Here is a 21,419-nt window from a genome sequence, read left to right on the forward strand (position 1 = left end):
AATAAAATCAGATTTTAAATCACAGATAGATCTATTGAAATGGAATTTTCTTATTTGTCATATTAAAGAAGATACTTACACGTAACCTCTCCTGGAACCGTCACCTTATCGTGGTGGAGAGGTTTGCGTGTCCCTGTGAACCTGAGGGCTGTGATGTCTGGAGCCTTGTGCTCCTGGTAGGGTCTCTCATGGCAGAGTGGTCTCAGGTGAGGGGCCAGACTAAGAATGGTTCAAAAACCTCAATGAATAACGGAAGAAGAGGAGATGTGACCCGGCCCGGAGGAAGCCCGGGGCCCCCGTCTGGAGCCAGGCCCAGACGGAGGGCTCGTTGGCGAGCGCCTGGTGGCCGGGATTGCTTACTCCGGGTAGGAAATGAGTCCTTAGCCCAAGTGAAGGAGTTCTAGTACCTCGGGGTCTTGTTCGCGAGTGAGGGTACGATGAAGCTTGAGATTCAGGATATCCCATATCCCTTCAGGCAGGGGATCGAACACCCAGCTATGACCCAACCCTTATGTCACCAGGAGAGCACACACTGATTAACCTTTGTGTCAAACTATAGTAGCTAGTGGGACTACAACCTTCATGGCGGTCCTGGAGTGGTCGGGGGAGCCCTCACTGTACATGCCCGCGCGTGAAGGTTGCAAATCCTGCGACCTTCGACCCTTGACTCTTTGCCAGAGTCATAACCAGGAAAAGATTAGCCTCTTGAGACCATCTAGGGTAGTGAAGTTAATGTTTCACAATGAGATATCACACTGGCTGGCTAGCAAATATATGTGTGGCCAGGTTGTTCAAACTAAATATTCTCCTTTGAGCAAAGCTTTCTTACCGATTGAAGTTAATCTTTAAACATGGTTATTCAGTCTATTTAATTTGTGATGCTCCGTTGAATGCTACCCATGCCTCAGCTCAGTGCCACTATTCTTTCTTTAATCGGCAGACAGCAGCACTCCTTTCTCCTTCATCCAACTTTTTTTTCAGTAGGCAAGGCACCATTATTGATATGTCACTTTTCATACACAAGGCAGACTCAAAGTGCTTCACATATAAACATTGTCATACAATAAAATAAAATAATAGATATGTTAAAGAAAACATGGGCAAAAAATGTGTAGAACATGAGGGCAAAGTTAAAAAAGCATTTTAGAAAGTGCAATGTATTTAAGATCAGATCAACAGTCTCTCTGGTACCCACGTCGGGACTGCAAGCCCACCTAAACGAACTTGGTCCTTTCTCTGGGACTCCAACCCGGATAACCCAGACAGAACTCGGGTCTCTCTAACTCTGAACCCTTCGAAGTTCATGTCTCTGGTACCCAAGTCAGGGCTCCTACCCGACATAAAGGAACTTTGTCCTTTCTCTGGGAATCCAACCCGACCTTAAGGATCTTGGTCCTTTCTCTGGGACTACAAACCGACCAAAAGGAACTTAGTCCTTTCTCTGGGACTCCAACCCAGATTCTGGGACTCCAACCCGGATTCTAGGATTCTATCCCAGACAAACTCGGGTCTCCAACCCTTATCCTTTCTCTCTGGTATCAGATCATGTATCTCTCTGGTAAAAAAAAAAAGGCAAAGTTAAAAAGGCATTTTAGTAATAAAATAGAAAATAAAGGCTAAGTAAAAAAAGCATTTTTAGAAAGTGCAATGTATTTAAGATTTAGCTAAAGCAAACATAAAAGTCTTCAGTTTTGTTTTAAAAGTGGTCAGAGTTGGGGCAAGTCTTAAATCCTCAGAGAATTTATTCCAGCTATTTGTTATATAGTAACTAAATCCTGCTTTCCCATGTTTCTTGTTTACTCTGGGGTTAATTAACAGATCGGTCTCAGAAGATCTAAGTGGTCTAGAAGGCTTATGTAATGGAAGCATATCAGTTAAGTATTTTGGCCCTATACCATGTAGGGATTTATAGGTTAGCAACATGATTTCAAAATGAATTCTTTGACCTACAGGAAACCAATGTAACGATTCAAGAACTGTTGTAATATGTTCAAATTGTTTTAACTCTACCTGCAGCATTCTGAACAAGCTTAGAGTTTTAGAGTTATTTTTTGGGAGACCTGTAAGTAGACCATTGCAGTAATCAAGCTTACTAGTAATAAAGGCAAGTTTTTGTAAGTCTTCGGTGGACATGAGCCCTCTAAGTCTTGCTACGTGTTTAAGGTGTTAATATGCAGATTTTGTATCTGATTTGATGTGACTGTCAAAATGTAAATCTGAATTCATGATAACCCCTAGATTTCTGGATTTGATTGATGTTTCCAGGGACAGAGAGTATGAAAGTACTTCCTAATTTGTAGGTAGGAACTAAACCCATTTAAGACTGTGCCTGAAAGCCCCGCCCAGTTTTGATATCTGTCCAAAAATATTGTATGGTCTGCAGTAAAGGTCTGCGCGGGACACAAGTCCCGCTCCCGCCCGCTCCCGCCTTGTACAGTACCGCTCCCACCCGCTCTCACGCAAAGAATTGTACTTTTTAGTCCCGCTCCCGCCCGCATCTATGATATTATAACGCGCCCGCAAAATGCACTTTCTGTCTCTGGAAAGCCCTGTCCATTGGCTTGGAAAAAACGAGCGAGGCTACCAGTATTGGTAACATATTCATTGGTAAGCCTGCATGTTTTCAACCATACAAAACATCATACAACTGAAACACGAAACAGTCACATATTTAAAAAATAACACAGTAAAAGGAACAGCTGGTGCTTCGACCATGAAGGAAAAGTTGTTGGAAAAGTAGGTTTTGCTTATTGATGAGGGCGGGCCTCACGCGTCTCTGCTTAATTAAAGATTAACATAAAAACAGCCCTAGGCATTACTTAACCTACAAAGGAACATTTGTAAAACGTAGCCTATCATTCTTATCTAGCCTATAGGCTACTATAAGCCATTTATTTAAACATTTGAAATGTGATTACAAAACACAGTCCCATATTATGAACTGCATTATATTGACAATAATAGCCTTACAGTAACTCAGCAGGTCGGTATGTCTAAATGAAAATGATCAAAATAAAGGTAAAACAAACAGCTGCTGCATAGGCTATCGGGTTCTTTGAATAACCATGAAGAAAAAGAAGGTTGTTTACTGATGAGGGCTACAACACACTGCGTCTCTGCTCCAGTATGCGACCACATATGCTGAAAGCCCGTTCGGATGGTGCGATGGAGCCTGGAACACATAGTACATAATAATAATAATAATAATAATACATTTAATTTAGAGGCGCCTTTCAAAACACCCAAGGTCACCTTACAGAGCATATATTCATCATACATTTTTTAAAAAAAACAAGACATTGTGGAAAAAATAAATAAATAAATAAGTAAACATAAGCAATAAGAAATAAATAAAACAAAAACAAGACAAAACAAAACAAAAAAAACAATCAAAACAGTGATCAGTTAGACGTTGTGTGCGAGTTTGAACAGGTGAGTTTTGAGTTGTGACTTGAAGGTTGTAATGGTGTCTGACTGTTTTATGTGTGGGGGGAGGGAGTTCCAGAGCCTGGGTGCTGAACAGCTGAATGACCGGGCACCCATTGAAGTGAGTCGTGATGTGGGGATACATAATAGTCCAGCAGAGGTTGAGCGGAGGGAGCGGGAGGGAGTGTATTCTTGGAGCATGGTACACATGTACATAGTACATGGTGTGCCATGTACTATGGGAGGATATCTTTGGGTTTGTGTGATTCGGATGCATCCAGTTAGACTTTGAAATAGTCCGCTAACTCGGAATCTAAAGACTGCGAGTCAGTACCCGTAGCACCTACATCTTCACCTCTTTAGGTGGAGGTGGCTCCGAATCTTCCTCAGCTTGGACGTGATCAAACCCCAAAGTCATCAATCAGCTCTTTGACAGCTTCAGTCACATATTATCTGTCATTCTCATCAATCATCTTAAGATGAAGCAGTTTGGGAGTCAGGAATGTTGCTACTTTATAGAGCATGTTGATTCCATTTAGGGCAAGGCTACTTGGTTACATCAGTTCGTCTAGGCATTGTACACAAGCAGATGCGATAACCTTGAGTAGGGGGTCAGCCTTGGCCACTTCCTAATGCTCTCTTAACTTCACGGACCAAGGCAGAACAAGCGCTGCACTTAAGGCTGCATTGTCCGACTCCAGGTCATTCGTTGCGTCTTTGAAGGGTTTGAGAAACGCCACCAGGTATCCAAGAGTGTGCTTATTGATCCAGCCTACTTTTAACATACTGGTTATTATCAAGCAGGATTGTTGTGACATCATCATACTGCTGTGAGACAGAATCCAGCATGTCCACAGTTTTGCATCTTGTCTCCAGTGACTGTTTGAGAGACTTCGTCAGCTTGACTTGCAGGCCAGAATGTTTAAAATAGCCAGAGCCGGACAGTAACGGAGTACATTTACTTGAGTACAGTACTTAAGTACAATTTTGAGGGATCTGTACTTTACTCGAGTATCATTTTTGGGGAGTACTCATGACTTTACTCAAGTAAATTTGAGAGGCAAATATTGTACTCTTTACTCCGCTACATTTCTATCCATAACCTTGAGTACCCGTTACTTCTTCTAAAAAATAAAAAAGGAAGGAAGCTGTGTACTCTGTCCGCCTCTGAAAATAGCTGACCAGTTTCTTCGCGTTGGCAATAAGCTGGGCCGCTTCGTGGACTTGGCCCATCACAGCAGGCGAGAGAGCATGTGAGAGAACTGAATTCAGTACATGGGCGCTACAGTTCAGTCTTGTGAATCCACGTAGGGACGCAACCATGTTAGCTCCTCTATCCGTGACAAAAACTATTTTCTTCCCCAAAAGCAAACAATCAATTCCAAAAACTCTTATGTTCTGAAATAATAAAGCCTGAATGTTTTCACCTGTCTTTGAGGTGCCTTCATCAAATGGGGCAGAAAATAGCACTCTAGATTGTAGATTGTAGTCTGAAACAATGTTTTGTAAGGTGGCTGACAGGAAAGAGGTTTTGCGAAATGTTCCTGTCCATACATCAGTGGTCACAGCACATCCATGTTTCACAATTGTCTCACTTATATCATCGACAACAACCCTTCTAAATTTGTGTGCCCTGTCATCTACATGGCGTGACACAGTTGTTGGATTGGGCAGAATATCTCTCACATCATATCTGCCTATAGTGGCTGCCGTGTCAAATAAGTGTTGTGTCGATTGAATTAATCCATCACCAGCAATGGTGTCATATGGACGGAGGTCAGAAGAAACAGTCCACACATTTGTCTATTGTCTTCGCCTTTAGAGAACCTGTAACTTTCGAGTTGTTTCCCATGAACTCCAACAATCTTTTTCCTTTCAAGACTGCAAATACATGACGCTTCAGGCCTGATGTCCCAGATTTGTGTCCGTTGTATGTCAACACCTTCTGACAATTATCGAAACAGGCAAAAGGTCATTGATTCCCCTCTCCATCATGCACAACCAAAAACGATTGCCAAATGTCTGATTTCAAGTTTCGGGATTTTTTTGTACAGAGCTTTTGTACATGAGCTTTAATTTTTTGTCCCGCGCTGCACTATTTTGCGTCACGTCCCAGAGTGCAGACCTCTAGTCTACAGTGTCAAATGCAGCACTGAGGTCTATTAACATTAGTCTGCCTGATTGGAGAGAGTTGTTAACTATTTGCAATATATCTCTTACTAGGCAGTCAAAAACATTCTAAAAGATTTTGGTAGGTAAAGTATCAAGGCAACAGGTGGATGGCTTTAGTTGTGTCACTGTTTCCACAACAGTTTTTGCTTTTACTTTTGCCTAAACAGGGTGGTAGTCCAACATTTTTGTTTGCCTTCAATTTTATCAGCATAAAATTCTGCAAACTCATTGCATTTCTGCGTGAAATGGAGATCAGATGGAATTTGTGTTGGGGGGTTGGTCAGTCTGTCAACTGTGCAAATAGTATTTTTGCATAATTAGCATTGGTTTTAATGAAATTGGAGATAAAAGTTTCTCTAGCACTTCTTAAGTCTAAATTGTAGGCACGGAGGCTCTCTTTATAGATGTCATGGTGAATATGAAGTTTTGATTTACGCCAGATGTGTTCAACCCAATGGCGGTTCTACACGGGGGCCTACGTGGGCCGTGTAGACATGTCCCTGGCCCCCCCTGTGGCCCCCCCCCCCCGTGCTGGCCAAATAAAACAATTATGATTTTACTGATTTTACGGCCCTAATGCAACTCAACGTTCTACACAGGCAAATAAGAGGGGCGCACCCAAACACTGTGGTGCTGCTGCTGGATGAATGAGAGCTCAGCAACTACTCTTCAAGAAAGGAGCCACGATTACTCGAAGGTAAGAGCAAGCTAAGCAAAACAATTTCATTTTGTCAGTGACTTATTGTTCTTGCACATAACCGTGTAACTGTAGTTCCTCACACTGATGATGAAATTAAGTTTGCAAATGTCTAGTCTCTATATATTTAGAAACTTAATCATATCTAAGCAAACTCATCGAAGCAGAAGCGAGTATCCAAATGTCAGTATCCATGGTAGGTCTAGGCTACAGCTATCATGAAATGGGGAAAGAACAGAAAAGGGAAGTTTTCTAAAAGGGAGGAACACAGTTTCGCCACACTAAAACTGATAAAAACAAAAAGGAAATTACACATTGTTTCGCCCTTCATTGTACCCTGGAGTTTTTTTTCACATTGACGCACTGTATTTGTACCCTTTACTGTATTTTTCGTTTTTCATTGTTTATGGCCCTACTCTTGCACTCCTTCAATTTAAGATAGTTTGACAGAAAAAAACAGACTGGTGAAGTTATAAACTCTTATAAAGAAATTAAATGTTTGATGATTTTAAAGTAAAATAAAGTTTATAATTATAATCTTTAAATTATTAAAAATGTTCTAGAACCACCACAGGTTCAACCTTCCTGCATTCTTTTTTCTGGGCTGTTACAGAAGCATTTTTTCTCCAGGGTGCCTTTTGCTTTCCAGAAATCGTTTTAACCTTATAAGGTGCGATGACATCTATGACTTTCAAAATTTTCTAAATAAAGTTTTCGACAAGATCATCAGCAGAACATTGGTTGAGAGGTGGTAGCAAGGAGATGGCCTTTTCTAAAAGTACATTAGAATGCTCATTGATATACAGTTTTTTTCACAGTATTTGATTTTGTCTGTATGTCGAGAATAAAGGATATATTAAAGAAAACACAAAAGTGGTCAGCCAGTGAAGGATCGGTCACAGAGAAACATTGAGGTCCTTTGTGATAACCAGGTCTAGAGTGTGCCCTTTACAATGAGTAGCCTCTTTCACATGTTGAGACAGTTCAAATGTGTCCAAAACGGTAAAAATCATCAGTATTAAAATTGTAGTCACCAGTTATAACTAGACAGTCAAAGTCTGTGGAGATGCTTGACAGTAATTCTGTAAAGTCGTCGAAAAGAAATTGCGTTTGAGGATGTGGGTGGCCTGTAAATAATTAATAGGAGAACACTGGGGGTCCATTTCAATACAGCACAAAGGTATCGAATGCTGGAAAATTGCCAAATAACATCTGTTTCCCCTGAAACACATTCTTTAATATAGCAGCAACCCCTCCATCCCTTTTTCGAGATCTTCAAAAAAATTATAGTTGGGAGGAGCTGTCCATCCATGTTTCAGTTAAAAACATAAAATCTAGTTTAGAAGTGGTAATACAATCATTAACTAAAAATGATTTGATATTAAGAGACCTAACATTTAGTTGACCCATCCTGAAGGTGTTGTTGATAGGCTTTAAGGTTGTTTTTGGTTTGGAGGGAATAAGCATGAGATTTGTAAAGGTTGGCAGTTTGTCTAAGTTGCCCTTTGTTTACTCTCTTAATGGTTACAGCAGGAATGCAAAAGTAGCCATGTTATCAGGTAGGCAACCTTGGGTTCAGCAGATAATGCGAAACTTCCTTATACTGTGTCTACGGCTGAATCCTTTTTGTCTCATTAATACTCAGGACTACTATCAGTACAGGGGGGGGGGCTGGGGCGCCATCCTCTTGGGTGTTATCAGCCTGTGGCCATGAGGTGGCGATGCTATCATTGACACAGATGCAAGTTTGATGCCAACATATTCCAGTTTCTTAAATTCGGCTGGAAAATCGCAAAGGGAGGAGACATTGGGGCTGGAGTTGTTGTTGTGGCTATGGGAGAGATGAGGCTGGAGGTCATCGTCGATGGGGGAATGCAGAGGAGGGGGGTGGCCGTTCCTCGCCAAGCCAGCATCAGCGATGGGGGAAGGCACAGTGTTGATGGCGTCGGGCGGGCTGTTGTCTCTCTTCAAGGTCTGTGGTCTGTCTGCTATCTGTGTGTCAGATTGTGGCAGAGTAGATGTGTGGGGGAGGCTGTAGTCTCGCTTCTTCTCAACCTGTGCTCTGACTGTGGCCTGTGCGTCTGACCATGGAGATTTGTGGGAGAGCGAGAAGAGAAGATTGTCCCTCAACAGTTTTGAGCCTAACCTGTTTGGGTGTAGGCCATCTGCTCTGAAAAGATATTTGCGCCCCCAGAACAAGTTGAAATTGTCAATAAAGCCATCCCTCTTTTATTACAGATTCTGGAAAGCCATGTATTCAGTTCAAGTAGACTGAATCTGTTTATTCCCCTGTCAACTGCTGGTATGGATCCACTGATGAATGACTTAATGCGTATTTTGTCCAGTGTGTCCAATAGATCAGTGTAATCCCTCTTCAGAAGTTCAGAATGTTCTCTTCAAATATCATTAAGTCCTGCATGCACATAACCTGTGAGATTTTTTTTTTTTTTAATATACAGTAATTTTGACTAGTTCTTGGTTGATATCACTAACCATCACATCTGGGAAGTAGCATGTTACCGGTTATATCCTTTATGGTTGAGTCTCCTACAATCAGAATGTCTGGTTCATCTGCTTTCTGTGAGATGGGCCCTTGTTGGCTTGAGGTGGCGGTGGCAGATGCATCCGCAGCTCGCCTCTGTGGCGACTGGTTCTTGTTCCACATCAATAGGCTTTTAACCGACTGGAAGCCAGAAAGATTTGCAGAAATAAACAGAATGTGTACTTGTGATATTACGATGCTCACACAAGGCTTGTACATTGTAGCCATGCCTTGAAGGTTACAAACAGCTTCACCTTCATAAGCATATTGCCAGAAAACTGGCATTTTGTTTGTGGATTCATAGTGATCTATGACATTCGATCAGATGCTCCTTTCCAAAGGAACTTACCATGAATTTATCAAAGGGGGAGTATATGGGGTGCCATTTGTAAACTTTTGCTGCTGAAAAAACGTGCTTCACTTGTTACAGATTTAGTTTGAGCTTGGCTTCCTTTTTCCCAGATTCAGCAAATAAACACCCCTCCAAAATGGATTTTCATTTCACTTTTTTCCACATATGTACAATTTGAATAATATGTTAAATCTACATCATATAGGCCTATCTAAATATACATTTTAGAGATTAAGTTATATATCTTAGAGATTTAGGATTCTCCAAATCCTAAATCGAAATGCTAAATCTGAAGCTAAATCTTATGTATATCTAAATCTTGATATCTAACTCTAAATGCTAAATTTAAATCTTAAATCTACATCTAAATCCAAAATCTAAATCCTAAATCCATGCATGATATGCTAATTATCATACTAATTGGTTCTGACTCCTAACCAGTCATCTTTCGGGGGGCGGCCCCCCCTGCTTTGGGCAGGACACGCTCTGTTATTCAGACAATGTGTGTGGCTGCTGAATGAGAATGGGCTTTTGAAAAAATATATTATTAGCTCATGTTATGATTAGGTTATCATTTGGATTAAGGGAATGTAATGGTTCTATAAATAAATATGATATTTGAATCATAATCAAAATGTTTAAAGAGATTATAGATATCTTCTAGAGTCAAAAGTCAGTAAATAAATGCAGTGAATTTTCAGTTAATTATCAAGCGGGGAGCAAATGTCAACACGAAGCACAACACAAGACAAATTACGGTGTCTCTTCTCTTTTTTGTTTTGGTTGCAAGACAGTAAAATATAAGTTATGCAGGCAATGTGACAGTTCCGGAGTTAGATTTAAATATCTATGTACACAGGAGACGCATACGTTAGGTAGGAATGTACATCAGCAGAACTTCTGCTCCTTTTGTCACACAATTTCTCCTTCAACAATGATTCAGTTTCCAACACATCCACCTATATACAGTTTCTCTATGTTCAACATAACCTTAAACATAGCATTTATCAAAATAACAAATTCCCTTGGTATCGCAGTATGATTAGGTATATAAATAAATAGCAGGTTAAACATAACACAGTAGTGAGCAGATCCTAAAGGAGGAATAAATAAATGATAATAGGGGGGAAAAAAAACATAACCAAAACTAAATCTTTTTCTACACAAGAAACAGCCTATATCTCTTCTCAATCAAATTAAAGCCTCTAGCTATCATTTTATATTATTACAGTGTGAAACCATCCAAGTCATTACAGTGTGTCCAACCCCTCTACATCAGTAGTCATTTTACCAATGAGGTAAAGATTTTACCAACCGTTAGTTAAGGACAAAATAAATGTATAAACTTCCCATGAGCGTACAAGGGGCCGAGGGACATTCAAGCAAAACTGTCCTCCTGCGCATAACCATACGTCGTTTTTCTTAAATTGTTTAGAATAAAAAATAAAATAAAAATGGCTTACAATGGCAATGTGTATTTACATAAGCCATAAATGCCATGCCACATTGACGCCCATAAAAAGGCTTTCCTCTCTTAAAGGGACATGCGCACAGTTTACACACACTGGAGGCGAAGGAGAACACTGCTGAGGAGGCAGCACAGTTCAATTGGCTACTTTAGAATATTTTAATCCGATACAGATCACTCTCTATCCTTTTAAATTGTAGTCAATTTTTGGCAGAATTCCCCAGAATACCTGATCCCAGAAATGTTATCTGGTCAGTGTGTGTTTTGCTTTTTTTGGGTGTTTCCTCCAACTCTATCGTGTACGAAGATGAATTAATAACATTTTGAAATTTGAATCCATCTTTTTGTGCAACTCGAGATGTGTAAAGCTATGCATGTGTCTATCAACCCACAAACCCATTATTTTTAACTGTGTGAGAATAATAGCCAAGGTCATCCACCAAGTCACCAAATGTGTATTTTCTTCTCTTTTTTTGTTAAGGAACTGAATAAGTACAGTACATTTCTAATGATCAAATTTCCATATCCAACTTCCTTGTGTACCGAACCCCATTATCCTCAGACGATCCCACCTGGCTGAACCCCATTATCCTCAGACGATCCCACCTGGCTGAACCCCGTTAACCTCAGACGATCCCACCTGGCTCCGCGAGCGGAAAGTCAATCACGAGGGAACCCAGGAGGGGGGCCAGTGAAAGGCGGAGTTACACTCGCTGGCCTTTGGTCTGCTGGGCTGTTAAATAACCCTCATGAAGACCAGTAGGAGACTGTGAAGTGGAGGAGACTCATAAGTCTGTCGTCGGCTCCGGCGTGTCCACTCATAGTCATCTAGAGAAACCGTTAACCCCTGCTCCTATCCCATATCCCAAGGTTAATGTGCTTTAGACCTCTCCTCTCGATGCCTGGCGGTGAAAAGCGCAGAGATGTGACCCTCAAAACACCCCCCCCCCCCCCCTGTGTCTGTTGAACGTTAAGAATCAGCAATGATTACCTATATGATGGCTCGTCTTTATGTTTTCACGTTGATAGATCTCTTTTGTCCATATTTTTTACCTTGTCAACGTCTTCTTCTATACATGATACAATACGCAAAAATGGATATGCGCATAATATTGGAAGCATAATGTTGCAGAGGACATGCAATTCGTTTTTTTTTCAGAGTAAACTGCGGGGTTGAAGAGTTGATGTCTCCCCCGGTGTCAGTCGTTGGTCTTTGTCTTTCGCCGGTCACATGACCCTCAGGCCCGCGCCTCCTTCTTGGAGTGGGGTTTGTTTCCCAGCAACGTGTCGATCTCACCGATGGTCTGCGGGGTCATCTGGGTTAAGACCTGCCGTGATCAAAAAAGAGGGACAGTGAGTTTGATCCTTTGAGTTGCAGTTAAAACAATCAAGCATTGTGCTTTCTCTCTCTCTCTCTCTCTCTCTCTCTCTCTCTCTCTCTCTCTCTCTCTCTCTCTCTCTCTCTCTCTCTCTCTCTCTCTCTCTCTCTCTCTCTCTCTCTCTCTCTCTCTCTCTCTCCCCCTCCCCCCCTCCCTCCCTCCCTCCCTCCCTCCCTCCCTCCCTCCCTCTCTCTCTCTCTCTCTCTCTCTCTCTCTCTCTCTCTCTCTCTCTCTCTCTCTCTCTCTCTCTCTCTCTCTCTCTCTCTCTCTCTATACACCCATATACATACACACTACATAACCCTCCATAATAATAACGAAGGGCTGTTTACCCTCAGGGCCCCCAGGTTCTCGACCAGCTGCTCAGTGGTGGAGACGCCCAGCAGCACGGAGCTGACCCCTTCACTCCTCAGGCACCAGGCTGGGCACAGCAGATAAGCATGTTGGTGTTCAGGGAGATAAACAGGCTCAGGTGTGGAAGGAAATAAACACCAGTTTAGTGAATTAAACAGGCACGTGTGAGGGGAGATAGACACGCTCCAGTGGTAAAGGAGATAAACATGGTTAAGTGCCGTGTAAAAAGAGGAAGGTTGATAAAACACAAATCTGAGCCGCACCCACACTTCACCTAAGAAACAGCTGGCAACATTCAGTGCTATTACTGTTTTTCTTTATGTGACGATTGAATGCAGATCTGTGTCTCTGTGAGGAGCAGGTGGTGGGTTAGGGCTCAAGGAGTCCTACATGTTAGGCTGCATTCGTTGGGGAGTGAACCCATTTGGCTTGGCCTAAAACACCAGGACATTAGACACTGAATAACCTTTGAAGAAAACTATATTGGCGAGGAATACATTTTAAGCCCATAAAAGGGCTTCCCTTGCTCAAAGGTACATGCAAAGGTATTATTAACACACACTGGAGGCAAAGGAGATCACTGCTGATTAGGCAGCACAGTTGAAACCGCCATTTTTGACAATTGTGGTCTGTTGCAGATTATTATACTCAAACATAAACATGTATCGTCTAGCACTTTGGGATCACAGCATCTGCTAACTGAATGAGTGAACAACAAAGCAACAGCAAGCTAACGGTGGCTGATGTCGTGGTCCTACCGATGGCGAGCTGCGCTGCGGTGCAGCCCATCCTGTCTGCCAGTAGGTGGAGCTCTTTGATTTTGGCCAGCTGTCTGTGTCCCTCCTCACTGTTCACTCGCTCCTTCAGCCACTGGTACCCCTGCACCCAGGACAAAATGGTGACCATCCGCAGACAAACAGTAACATGACCCCACTGTTTGGGCAAACCAAGATATACCACTGCGTGTGACATCATTTTTTTACATGTTGTAAAATCAACTATTTACATTTTTTTCAAAATAAGAGTTCTGCTTCATCCACGGGTTGTGATAGGATCGCAGCCTAGGACATTGACCCCACTCCTAACTCCCTGAGACGGGGTCTCTAACCTTCATGGCGGCCCTGGAGCAGTCGGGGACGCCCTCGCTGTACTTGCCCGTGATGAGGCCACACGCCAGGGGGGACCATGTCATCGCTCCGACCCCTGGGAGCGCACCGTTGGACAGAGGGAAGACATTAACCAACCAGACACACTGCCCTCTGTTGTTGTCAGAGTCGCCCTCATGTGTTGATCTAACCGCTCTTGATATTTGTCCATCATGAGGGAGGGACAAATCCTTCATGATGACAAATGTAATCATATTACAGGCAGGGAGCTTGTAATATAATAATGGGATAGAAGAGTAATTCTCTTGTATGTTGAGGCTGTTTAGGAGGGAATTGACCGAAGGGTGCGCTGGTAGAACAGGGAGTTGTCCGTCATGTCTACGGGTGGAGGAGGAGTGGCGAACCTATCTTGTGGTAGAGCTCTGGGAGCTGCACCTCCACCTTGTCCCGCTGGAAGTAGTGGTACTCGGCCTGCTCGCACACCGGGGGGATGAGGTTGAACTGCCGCGCCACTGAGTACGCCTCCTATCGGAACATCACACACCCACACGCACGTTAGGGTGCTACCGACGGGAGATAACACACATATCTGTTAGGTTGTTACGGGCTGAGAAGGGCTAAAAATAGTACTGAGCACTGTGCAGCATCTTATCCTGGCTATCTTTGGTGTGTACTGGGAATGGGTTAACCTAGCGATTGTTAGTGCTTGGCACTTGTTTCTCTTTTCTGACAGCGAAATACTGTTGATTCTCTTTCCTCTGAAAAAATGTACTTATTGTAAGTCGCTTTGGATAAAAGCATCTAGTAAATGCCCAAAAGGTTAGGGCTGCATACTGTTGAAGTGAAGCAAGCAGACATTTCTTGGGTTGTTATGTAGCAACTCCACGGTTGTGGTACCTCATCTTTGTCGGCCGGCCCCACACAGTGTCACTGGTGCGAGCCTCTTCACTGAAAACAACAGTGTCCTATTGATTTCAGTTTTTTGGATAGTCTCAGTGTGCAAGACAAGCACGGATTGAAGTTAAGAGAAGATTCAGAGATGGCGGAGGGACGTGTTTAGGTGCTAGATTGAAGGTATGTTGTGGTTGAGATCCAGCTTTTTGGGAGCAAAGCAATTCATAATGGCAACAGCCACCAGTGAAACCACCTGTTTACAGTTGGAGTATGGCAAGTCACTGAGAACAGTGCCGTGGTTCAGGTGTGCGATTCCCAGCCGAAAGGTACTGAGGTATGAATCCCCAATGTAGGCATCCTTGGGCAATGCATCCTTGTACTAAAATAAATGTTTCTGAATGTACTTCAAGTAGATTTGTATAAATTACGTAATAGTGTTTAGGTCACCAAACCCGCTCACCATGATCTCCATGGCACTCCAACGAGAGGTTCCCCAGTACATGGCCATCCCCTGGTTGATCACAAACGTCATGGCTCGTACAATCTCTGCAGCAAGCACCCAGCGTCAAACAACCCGTACATCATTACAGCACAAACAGCAGCAGCCAACGTCAAATAGACAGTGAGAGACCAATGACGAAAGAGAGTGAGAGAGACCAATGATTGGAGAGAGAAACCGATGAAATTAGAGCTGGAACCATGAGATGAAAGCTAGACCAATGAGGGTAGAGAGAGACCGATGAGAATAGAGCTGGAACCATGAAATGAAAGCTAGACCAATGAGAGGAGAGAGAGACCAATGAGAATAGAGCTCGACACCATGAGGTCAAACCTGCTGTAGACCAATGAGAGGAGAGAAAGACCAATGGGAATAGAGTTTGAACCATGAGATGAAAGTTAGACCAATGAGAGGAGAGAGAGAACAACTACTGACCTTCCATTGGACTGTTGACGTCGTTTCTGTTGGCGAAGACAATGTCGACGTACTCCAGCTGTAGTCTGGACAAAGACCCTCTCAGGCCTGGTAGGATGACATCATCGTCACTCGTCAATACTCTTCTACCCTCACTTTACCAACGTAACAACATACAAGAACAATGCTACTTAACTTATCGAATCAAACAGCAGTAAGCTTAGCAGAAATGCATATGACCAATTATATAACCAAAAGGGTCCAGAAAGAGTATGAATCACAGGGAACCACAAACGTCAACTCATGGCATTTAGGGTTGGAGAATTTAAAAGTGAATCACATAAACCCCACGCTGTTCCTGCAGTGGCCTTTTGGACAGGGGAGGGCCTCTTTGTTCAGGAAACACCACTGCACTCAGGCCCTGCCATTTAGCTTCATGTCCGTATTGATTAATGAGGATTGATGGCTTTCCAGAGCTCCTTTATGACTAGTTTCCTGCCACGGGCCGGCCATTACAGCATCAGCCACAGCAGCGTTACTGCTGCACAATATTCAACACAGGCTTTGGAAACACCCAGCCAGCCCCCTTTTATTACTGCCTTTTATTTCCCAGAGCTGTATATTCACTTCATTCAGGAGATTCATTGGACTCTACCTTCGATAATGTGTTTTCTGGAGAGTCCTCTCTCTGTCTCAGCTCTGTGAAAGTGATGAAACAGACCGTTTTTTATTTGCTTCATATCCATCCCACAGAAGAGCAGAAAGGTTGTCGTTGGGCGGTGTACTTACTGGCCGCCCCAGTAGATCTTAGTGGTGATAACGTAACTGGAACGTCTGGAAAGAGACACGAGACGGAAGGGGAGGGTCTTAATAAGGATGAATAACATATTGTTTGAATAACTCTCAAGATTATTATTAACATGGCCACAAAAAAGACCCTTTCATGCTTTTACCCATGATCGTCCAAATTGTACAGTAAAAGGGTACAACCATAGGGCTACTGGGTTACAAAAAGGAAAAGGCCAATTATTATAACAGGCTTTTAACTTGAGTATTGTGTGTCGGCAAGTCTGAGTGTTAGCTTGCGTGTGTGTCTGCACGTATTAGCGAGCTTCAACGTGTGTTTTCTTGGGTTATGTTTCGCTGTTACCATGTCATTGTGTTTTGTAGCTGCCGTTTGTGCTAGCTTGTGTAAGAGTGTGTTGGCGTGTGTCAGAAAGGGTTTGCATGTGTTTTGGGCGTGTTAGCATGTGTCTGTGAGTCAGTGGAGAACGGTTAGTAACATCACCTCCATCCCTTCTTCTTGATGATATTGCCCAACGTTATTTCCGCCCTAGGTTGGGACGAAGAGAGAGCTGTTACTACCAGTGGTAGAGCGCTTGACATATTTACTAAAAGCTGGCATGCCTACAACATCCATTAGTCCACAATTATGCTAGCATGTGTTTTGAAAAGCTTTGTGCACTTAATGTTTTACTACGTAAAGATGTTCATTAGAGAGGAAGAAATGTATAACAAATGTGGCAGGTGCTTGAACAGTGACTCATTGATGTGTTAAACGAAACAAACAAAGAGAGAGCCAAAGGGAGACAGACAGACAGACAGACAGACAGACAGACAGACAGACAGACAGACAGACAGACAGACAGACAGACAGACAGACAGACAGACAGACAGACAGACAGACAGACAGATAGACGGACACACAGACAGACAGACAGACCAACAGACAGACAGCGAGAGAGGGAGAGAGAGAGAGAGAGAGAGAGAGAGAGAGAGAGAGAGAGAGAGAGAGAGAGAGAGAGAGAGAGAGAGAGAGAGACAGAGAGAGAGAGACAGAGAGAGAGAGACAGACAGACAGACAGACAGCGAGAGAGAAAGAGAGAGAGTGAGGGAGATAGAGAGACAGACAGACAGACAGAAAGACAGACAGACAGACAGACAGAAAGACAGACAGACAGACAGACAGACAGACAGACAGACAGACAGACAGACAGACAGACAGACACAGAGGGACAGACGGACACACACACAGACAGACAGACAGACAGACAGACAGACAGACAGACAGACAGACAGACAGACAGACAGACAGACAGACAGACAGAGCGACAGACAGACATAGAGAGGGACAGAGAGGGATAGGTAGAGAGAGGGAGGGAGAGTGAGCGGGCAAGAGAGAGAGAGACGGACCTGCCCGAGGCATACACCTCCGCCGTGTCAAACAGGTTCACTCCGTTCTCGTACGCTATGGTCATCAAGTTCTCAGCAGTCTGCAGGAATCAGGTGAGAGGAGCAGCCAATCCAGAGCAAGTTCACACCATCCCAGCCAATCCAGAGCAAGGGTACAGTCACTTCATCCTCAATACCTATTTTTTTTTTTGTCTGTTTATTTATCAGTTATTACAGACACGTTGTCTGTTATGATCACTATATAAATAACTGCAGGGTTTCTAACCAGTAGGTACAGGCAGACAGGTGCAGACTGAGACCCACACTGCACCTCAAGGGGCTGATACAGCGTCTCAGCCGCAGACATAAGGAGAAAACATTCAATCTTTCAACCAATCCACCATTATGAACACACTATCAAGGGGAGGGGGCAAAGGAACACAGAATGGCCGCTCGGCGGGACGGCACCATAGCTCTTACCTCATCAGAGATCTGGGATCCGAACGTGACCCAGGTTCCTGAGCAAGAGGAAGACAGACGGGTCTGCATGAACGGTAACGTTTAATCTACTTGTTTCAACTATTTTTAAGCGTCTCTAGTTATGAATAGGGGTGGGAATCACAGGGTACCTCATGATACGATATGCAATACATGGCCCACGATACCGATAATATTGAGATACAGCGATTCTGCGATGATCAATATATTGTGAGACAATCCAATAAATCCAATCAATGAATGCAACCTAACCGTGAAAAGGTTAAATGCTGGATATCCATCTTTATTCATGGTCCAAACTTCAGTTTTTCTGTTACTCTGCTTTTGTTTGTTAACTTCCATTCAAGTTTATCTCATTCATGTGTTGAGCGCCACCTTGAGGAGCAATGAAGTAGCGACGGTGGGAGAAGGGAGATCTGTTGAGAGAGCCTTACTTTATCAATTAAAATATCGATATTTGGCGGCAGAGAATTGATTCTCGTGTCACACGATATATATCCTTAGCGATGTTTTGTCCCACCCCTATGTGTAAGAACAAAGCGCTGCTCTCGTATCGGGTAGGAAAACAGAAGCATGATCCTGCTGAACTTTAACGTGTAGTTGCACAAATATGGATTATCTTTCATTTGGCTTTCAGCCTCACTTGTTGGAGGTTGCTCTGGACAACAGTGTGTGTGGAATGTAAATAAATGTGTCAATGGTTTTTCTTACCTAAACCCAGGCAGGAAACTCGTAGTCCTGACTTCCCGAGGTTCCTGTGAAGACGGGGACAGAGGTTTGTTAATAACAATAATGGAAAACCGAATGAAACATGTGGCAAATAAAACCTTTTTTTGCAAAAGCCACCTGTAGGTCTCTATGCTGGCACAATGGGATTTCTTCCCATTAATACAGTTACATCTGTAATACAAAAGTGATTGACATTGATGCATCGTACAAATGCCCACAACCTTGTCTCTCTTCGATGCTCGGCAGAGGCAGCTGTCCTTGTAACATCACCTCGATGTGTAGTTACACTTCATGGGTCTCTACCCTGACGTCAAGACCCCCAGCACAGCCTTGTGAGACCATCCAATTATTCATGTTTGCGTTTCCTAATGAATACCAGTCTGGCCTTGGCAGGGCAGAAATATATTTCTACATACGGCCGTATGCTAACGCTTCCAAACCAGCACTGATGCTGTGGCTCGCTGCGCTCTTGATTAATCAGGATGGCTGTTTTCCTCTTTAGCATCATTATTCAGTCTATTTCACATGTGAGATGTGGACGGTCTCGTGCGGCTACCGTCTCATACCTCCGGCGGGTGAACCATGCAGTATAACTCATCCTTTAGGCTTAAGCCACGCTCCCAGGAGTACCTGGAGGCGTGGCCTATAGACGTAGTTCACAGCGTATGTCTGAGCAGTGACCCGTTATGATTGGTGAAGGGAGGACACTGCTCAGTGCACCACATGAGATTATTCTGACGCGTGAACTTTTAAAGGCTGGAAGAGCAAGGATAAGATAAGATAAGATCAGATAAGATGGCACTTCCCCTGGTGGGAAACAGCAGCAGAAGGGCAGGTAAGAGAGATGCTGAGTATAGACAAAACATTATATAAAATTTAGTAAGATACTAAAAGGAAACAAATAATAAACACATAATGTAATAATAAACAATAAACCCATTGCGCCACAGCAATGCATAGTTTGCTGACTACCACAGACCGGCAGCACATCTGCAGTCGCACACGTCGAAGGACCAAAGAAGGAACAGTCTGCTCCGTCCTTTCAGATGGAGGGCCTCAAAGCTGTCCTTCAAATACAGTTTGTAGTTGAGGAGCAGTCCCAGGAACCTGTACGGGTCCACCGTCTCGGTTTCCTCCCTCTGGACTGCGATAGGAGTCTTAGGAAGGCTACAACCAGCTCCTTGGTCTTGCCGATGCCGAGCTGGAGGTTATTCTCCCCAGACCGTCGTCTGAGGCTCACTACCTCCTCCTCCTCCTCCTCTTCCTCCTCCTCACTGATGCAGCCCCCGATGGAGGGGTCGTCAGTGAACTGAAGCGGAGGAGATGTGGACGGTACGGTTCCTCTGGGCACGCCGGTCGTTTCCTATTAGCCCGTCTGACAGGCTCCCCTGCAGCCCTGTGGTCGGCTGGTGGGGATCCGTCCTCCAGGCCTCCATTTCGTTTGGCTCTACCTGCACGGCTGAGAGCTTCTCGGAGGGCCGGAGGGGCCGGACGGGGAAGCCCCCTGGGCTCCACGCTCTCTCTATGGGTGAGAAGGCCCCGTGCAGCAGGTGGAGGACGGCGTGGTTCTTGTGGATTTGGGCCTGGTACGCAACAGCACGGGGGTACAGGGAGTCGCTCAGCCAGGGGCCTGAGGAGCTACAGAACCAGAACCAGTCTCCTAGGACAAGTATTCACGACATGCGAGGTCAGAGCCACCGGCCTGTCGTCATTAAGAGCACTGCAGGAGGTGTCCCAATGCTGGGGCACCTTCTTCATCCTCAGGGAGAGGGGGAAGAGGTTCTGGAAGACTCCTGCAAGCTGTCCGGGCCACGGCTATGGCACCCTAGGTTGGTGGTTGCCTGTACCCATTGCTATGTGGATTCAGAGTTTGGATCGCTGTGATGAATGGGCCGGATGGACAGGGAGGGCGATATGTTGTGAGGGTGAACACCATCTAAATAAAGTACAAGGTCTTTAATTATCTGTATATTTATTGAATAACCATGACCATGAAAATGGCTGCAGCCAGAGCCATTCAAACGGTATGACTTTATAGAGAGAGTAAGAGGAATCTTTACATGAGAAGAGATGGATTGAAATCTTATTCAAACCCCAACACATCAGACAATTTACCTTTCTGTTTATTTTCCCAGTTCTACTTTAAGTTCTCTTTCTGTAGTTTTTTGGCTGTTTTTTTTATATGAAATCACATTTTGACACCCCTGTTTGAAACACCTATCCAAATAAAAACAATATATATAAAAAAAGAAAGATGTCATCTATTGGCCACAGGAGGGAAGGAGGAAACATCAGAGAACAAAATGATCCCGGTTTTATACTAGCTCTCTCTCTCTTCTCTGCTTGGTTCATCCTAATTAGTCTGCGATGGGAGAAAGAGAGGGAAGAGGAGAGAGAGAGAGAGGGGGGGGGGGGGCGTGTTGGGAGAGAGAGGAGATGAAGAGATAGAGGAAGAGCAAGGGAGAGGGATGGAGAGAGAAATGGGAGGGAGTGAGGTTGAGCTAGGGGTAAAGAGAGTAGGGGAGAGAGAGGGATGAAAAGAGTCAGAGGAAGAGGGAAAGGGAGGGGGATGAAAGGGAGACACCAAGAGAGGTGGATAGAGTGAGAGAGAGAGAGAGAGAGAGAGGGAGAGAGAGAGAGAGAGAGAGAGAGAGAGAGAGAGAGAGAGAGAGAGAGAGAGAGAGAGAGAGAGAGAGAGAGAGAGGGAGAGAGAGAAC

At 43.9% G+C, this 21,419-nt stretch overlaps 1 protein-coding gene across 1 annotated transcript in view; it reads right to left on the minus strand.

The window, feature by feature from the left end:
- Positions 1–11,627: 11,627 nt before the first annotated feature.
- Positions 11,628–21,419, minus strand: part of LOC130386437 (voltage-gated potassium channel subunit beta-3) — a 22,813-nt gene continuing 13,021 nt past the window's right edge. The window contains exons 2-14 of the mRNA XM_056595360.1: positions 18,685–18,728; positions 17,956–17,993; positions 17,497–17,576; positions 16,592–16,636; positions 16,093–16,137; positions 15,959–16,002; positions 15,325–15,411; positions 14,851–14,936; positions 13,901–14,021; positions 13,499–13,593; positions 13,149–13,269; positions 12,369–12,457; positions 11,628–11,985 (exon numbers count right to left, since the gene is read on the minus strand). Coding sequence (XP_056451335.1) covers positions 11,896–11,985; positions 12,369–12,457; positions 13,149–13,269; positions 13,499–13,593; positions 13,901–14,021; positions 14,851–14,936; positions 15,325–15,411; positions 15,959–16,002; positions 16,093–16,137; positions 16,592–16,636; positions 17,497–17,576; positions 17,956–17,993; positions 18,685–18,728 — 985 coding nt within the window. The 3' untranslated portion in view covers positions 11,628–11,895. The remainder of the gene's footprint in view (positions 11,986–12,368; positions 12,458–13,148; positions 13,270–13,498; positions 13,594–13,900; positions 14,022–14,850; positions 14,937–15,324; positions 15,412–15,958; positions 16,003–16,092; positions 16,138–16,591; positions 16,637–17,496; positions 17,577–17,955; positions 17,994–18,684; positions 18,729–21,419) is intronic.

The sequence above is a fragment of the Gadus chalcogrammus genome, chromosome 7, assembly GCF_026213295.1.
Source record: "Gadus chalcogrammus isolate NIFS_2021 chromosome 7, NIFS_Gcha_1.0, whole genome shotgun sequence".
NCBI classification, from domain to species: domain Eukaryota; kingdom Metazoa; phylum Chordata; class Actinopteri; order Gadiformes; family Gadidae; genus Gadus; species Gadus chalcogrammus.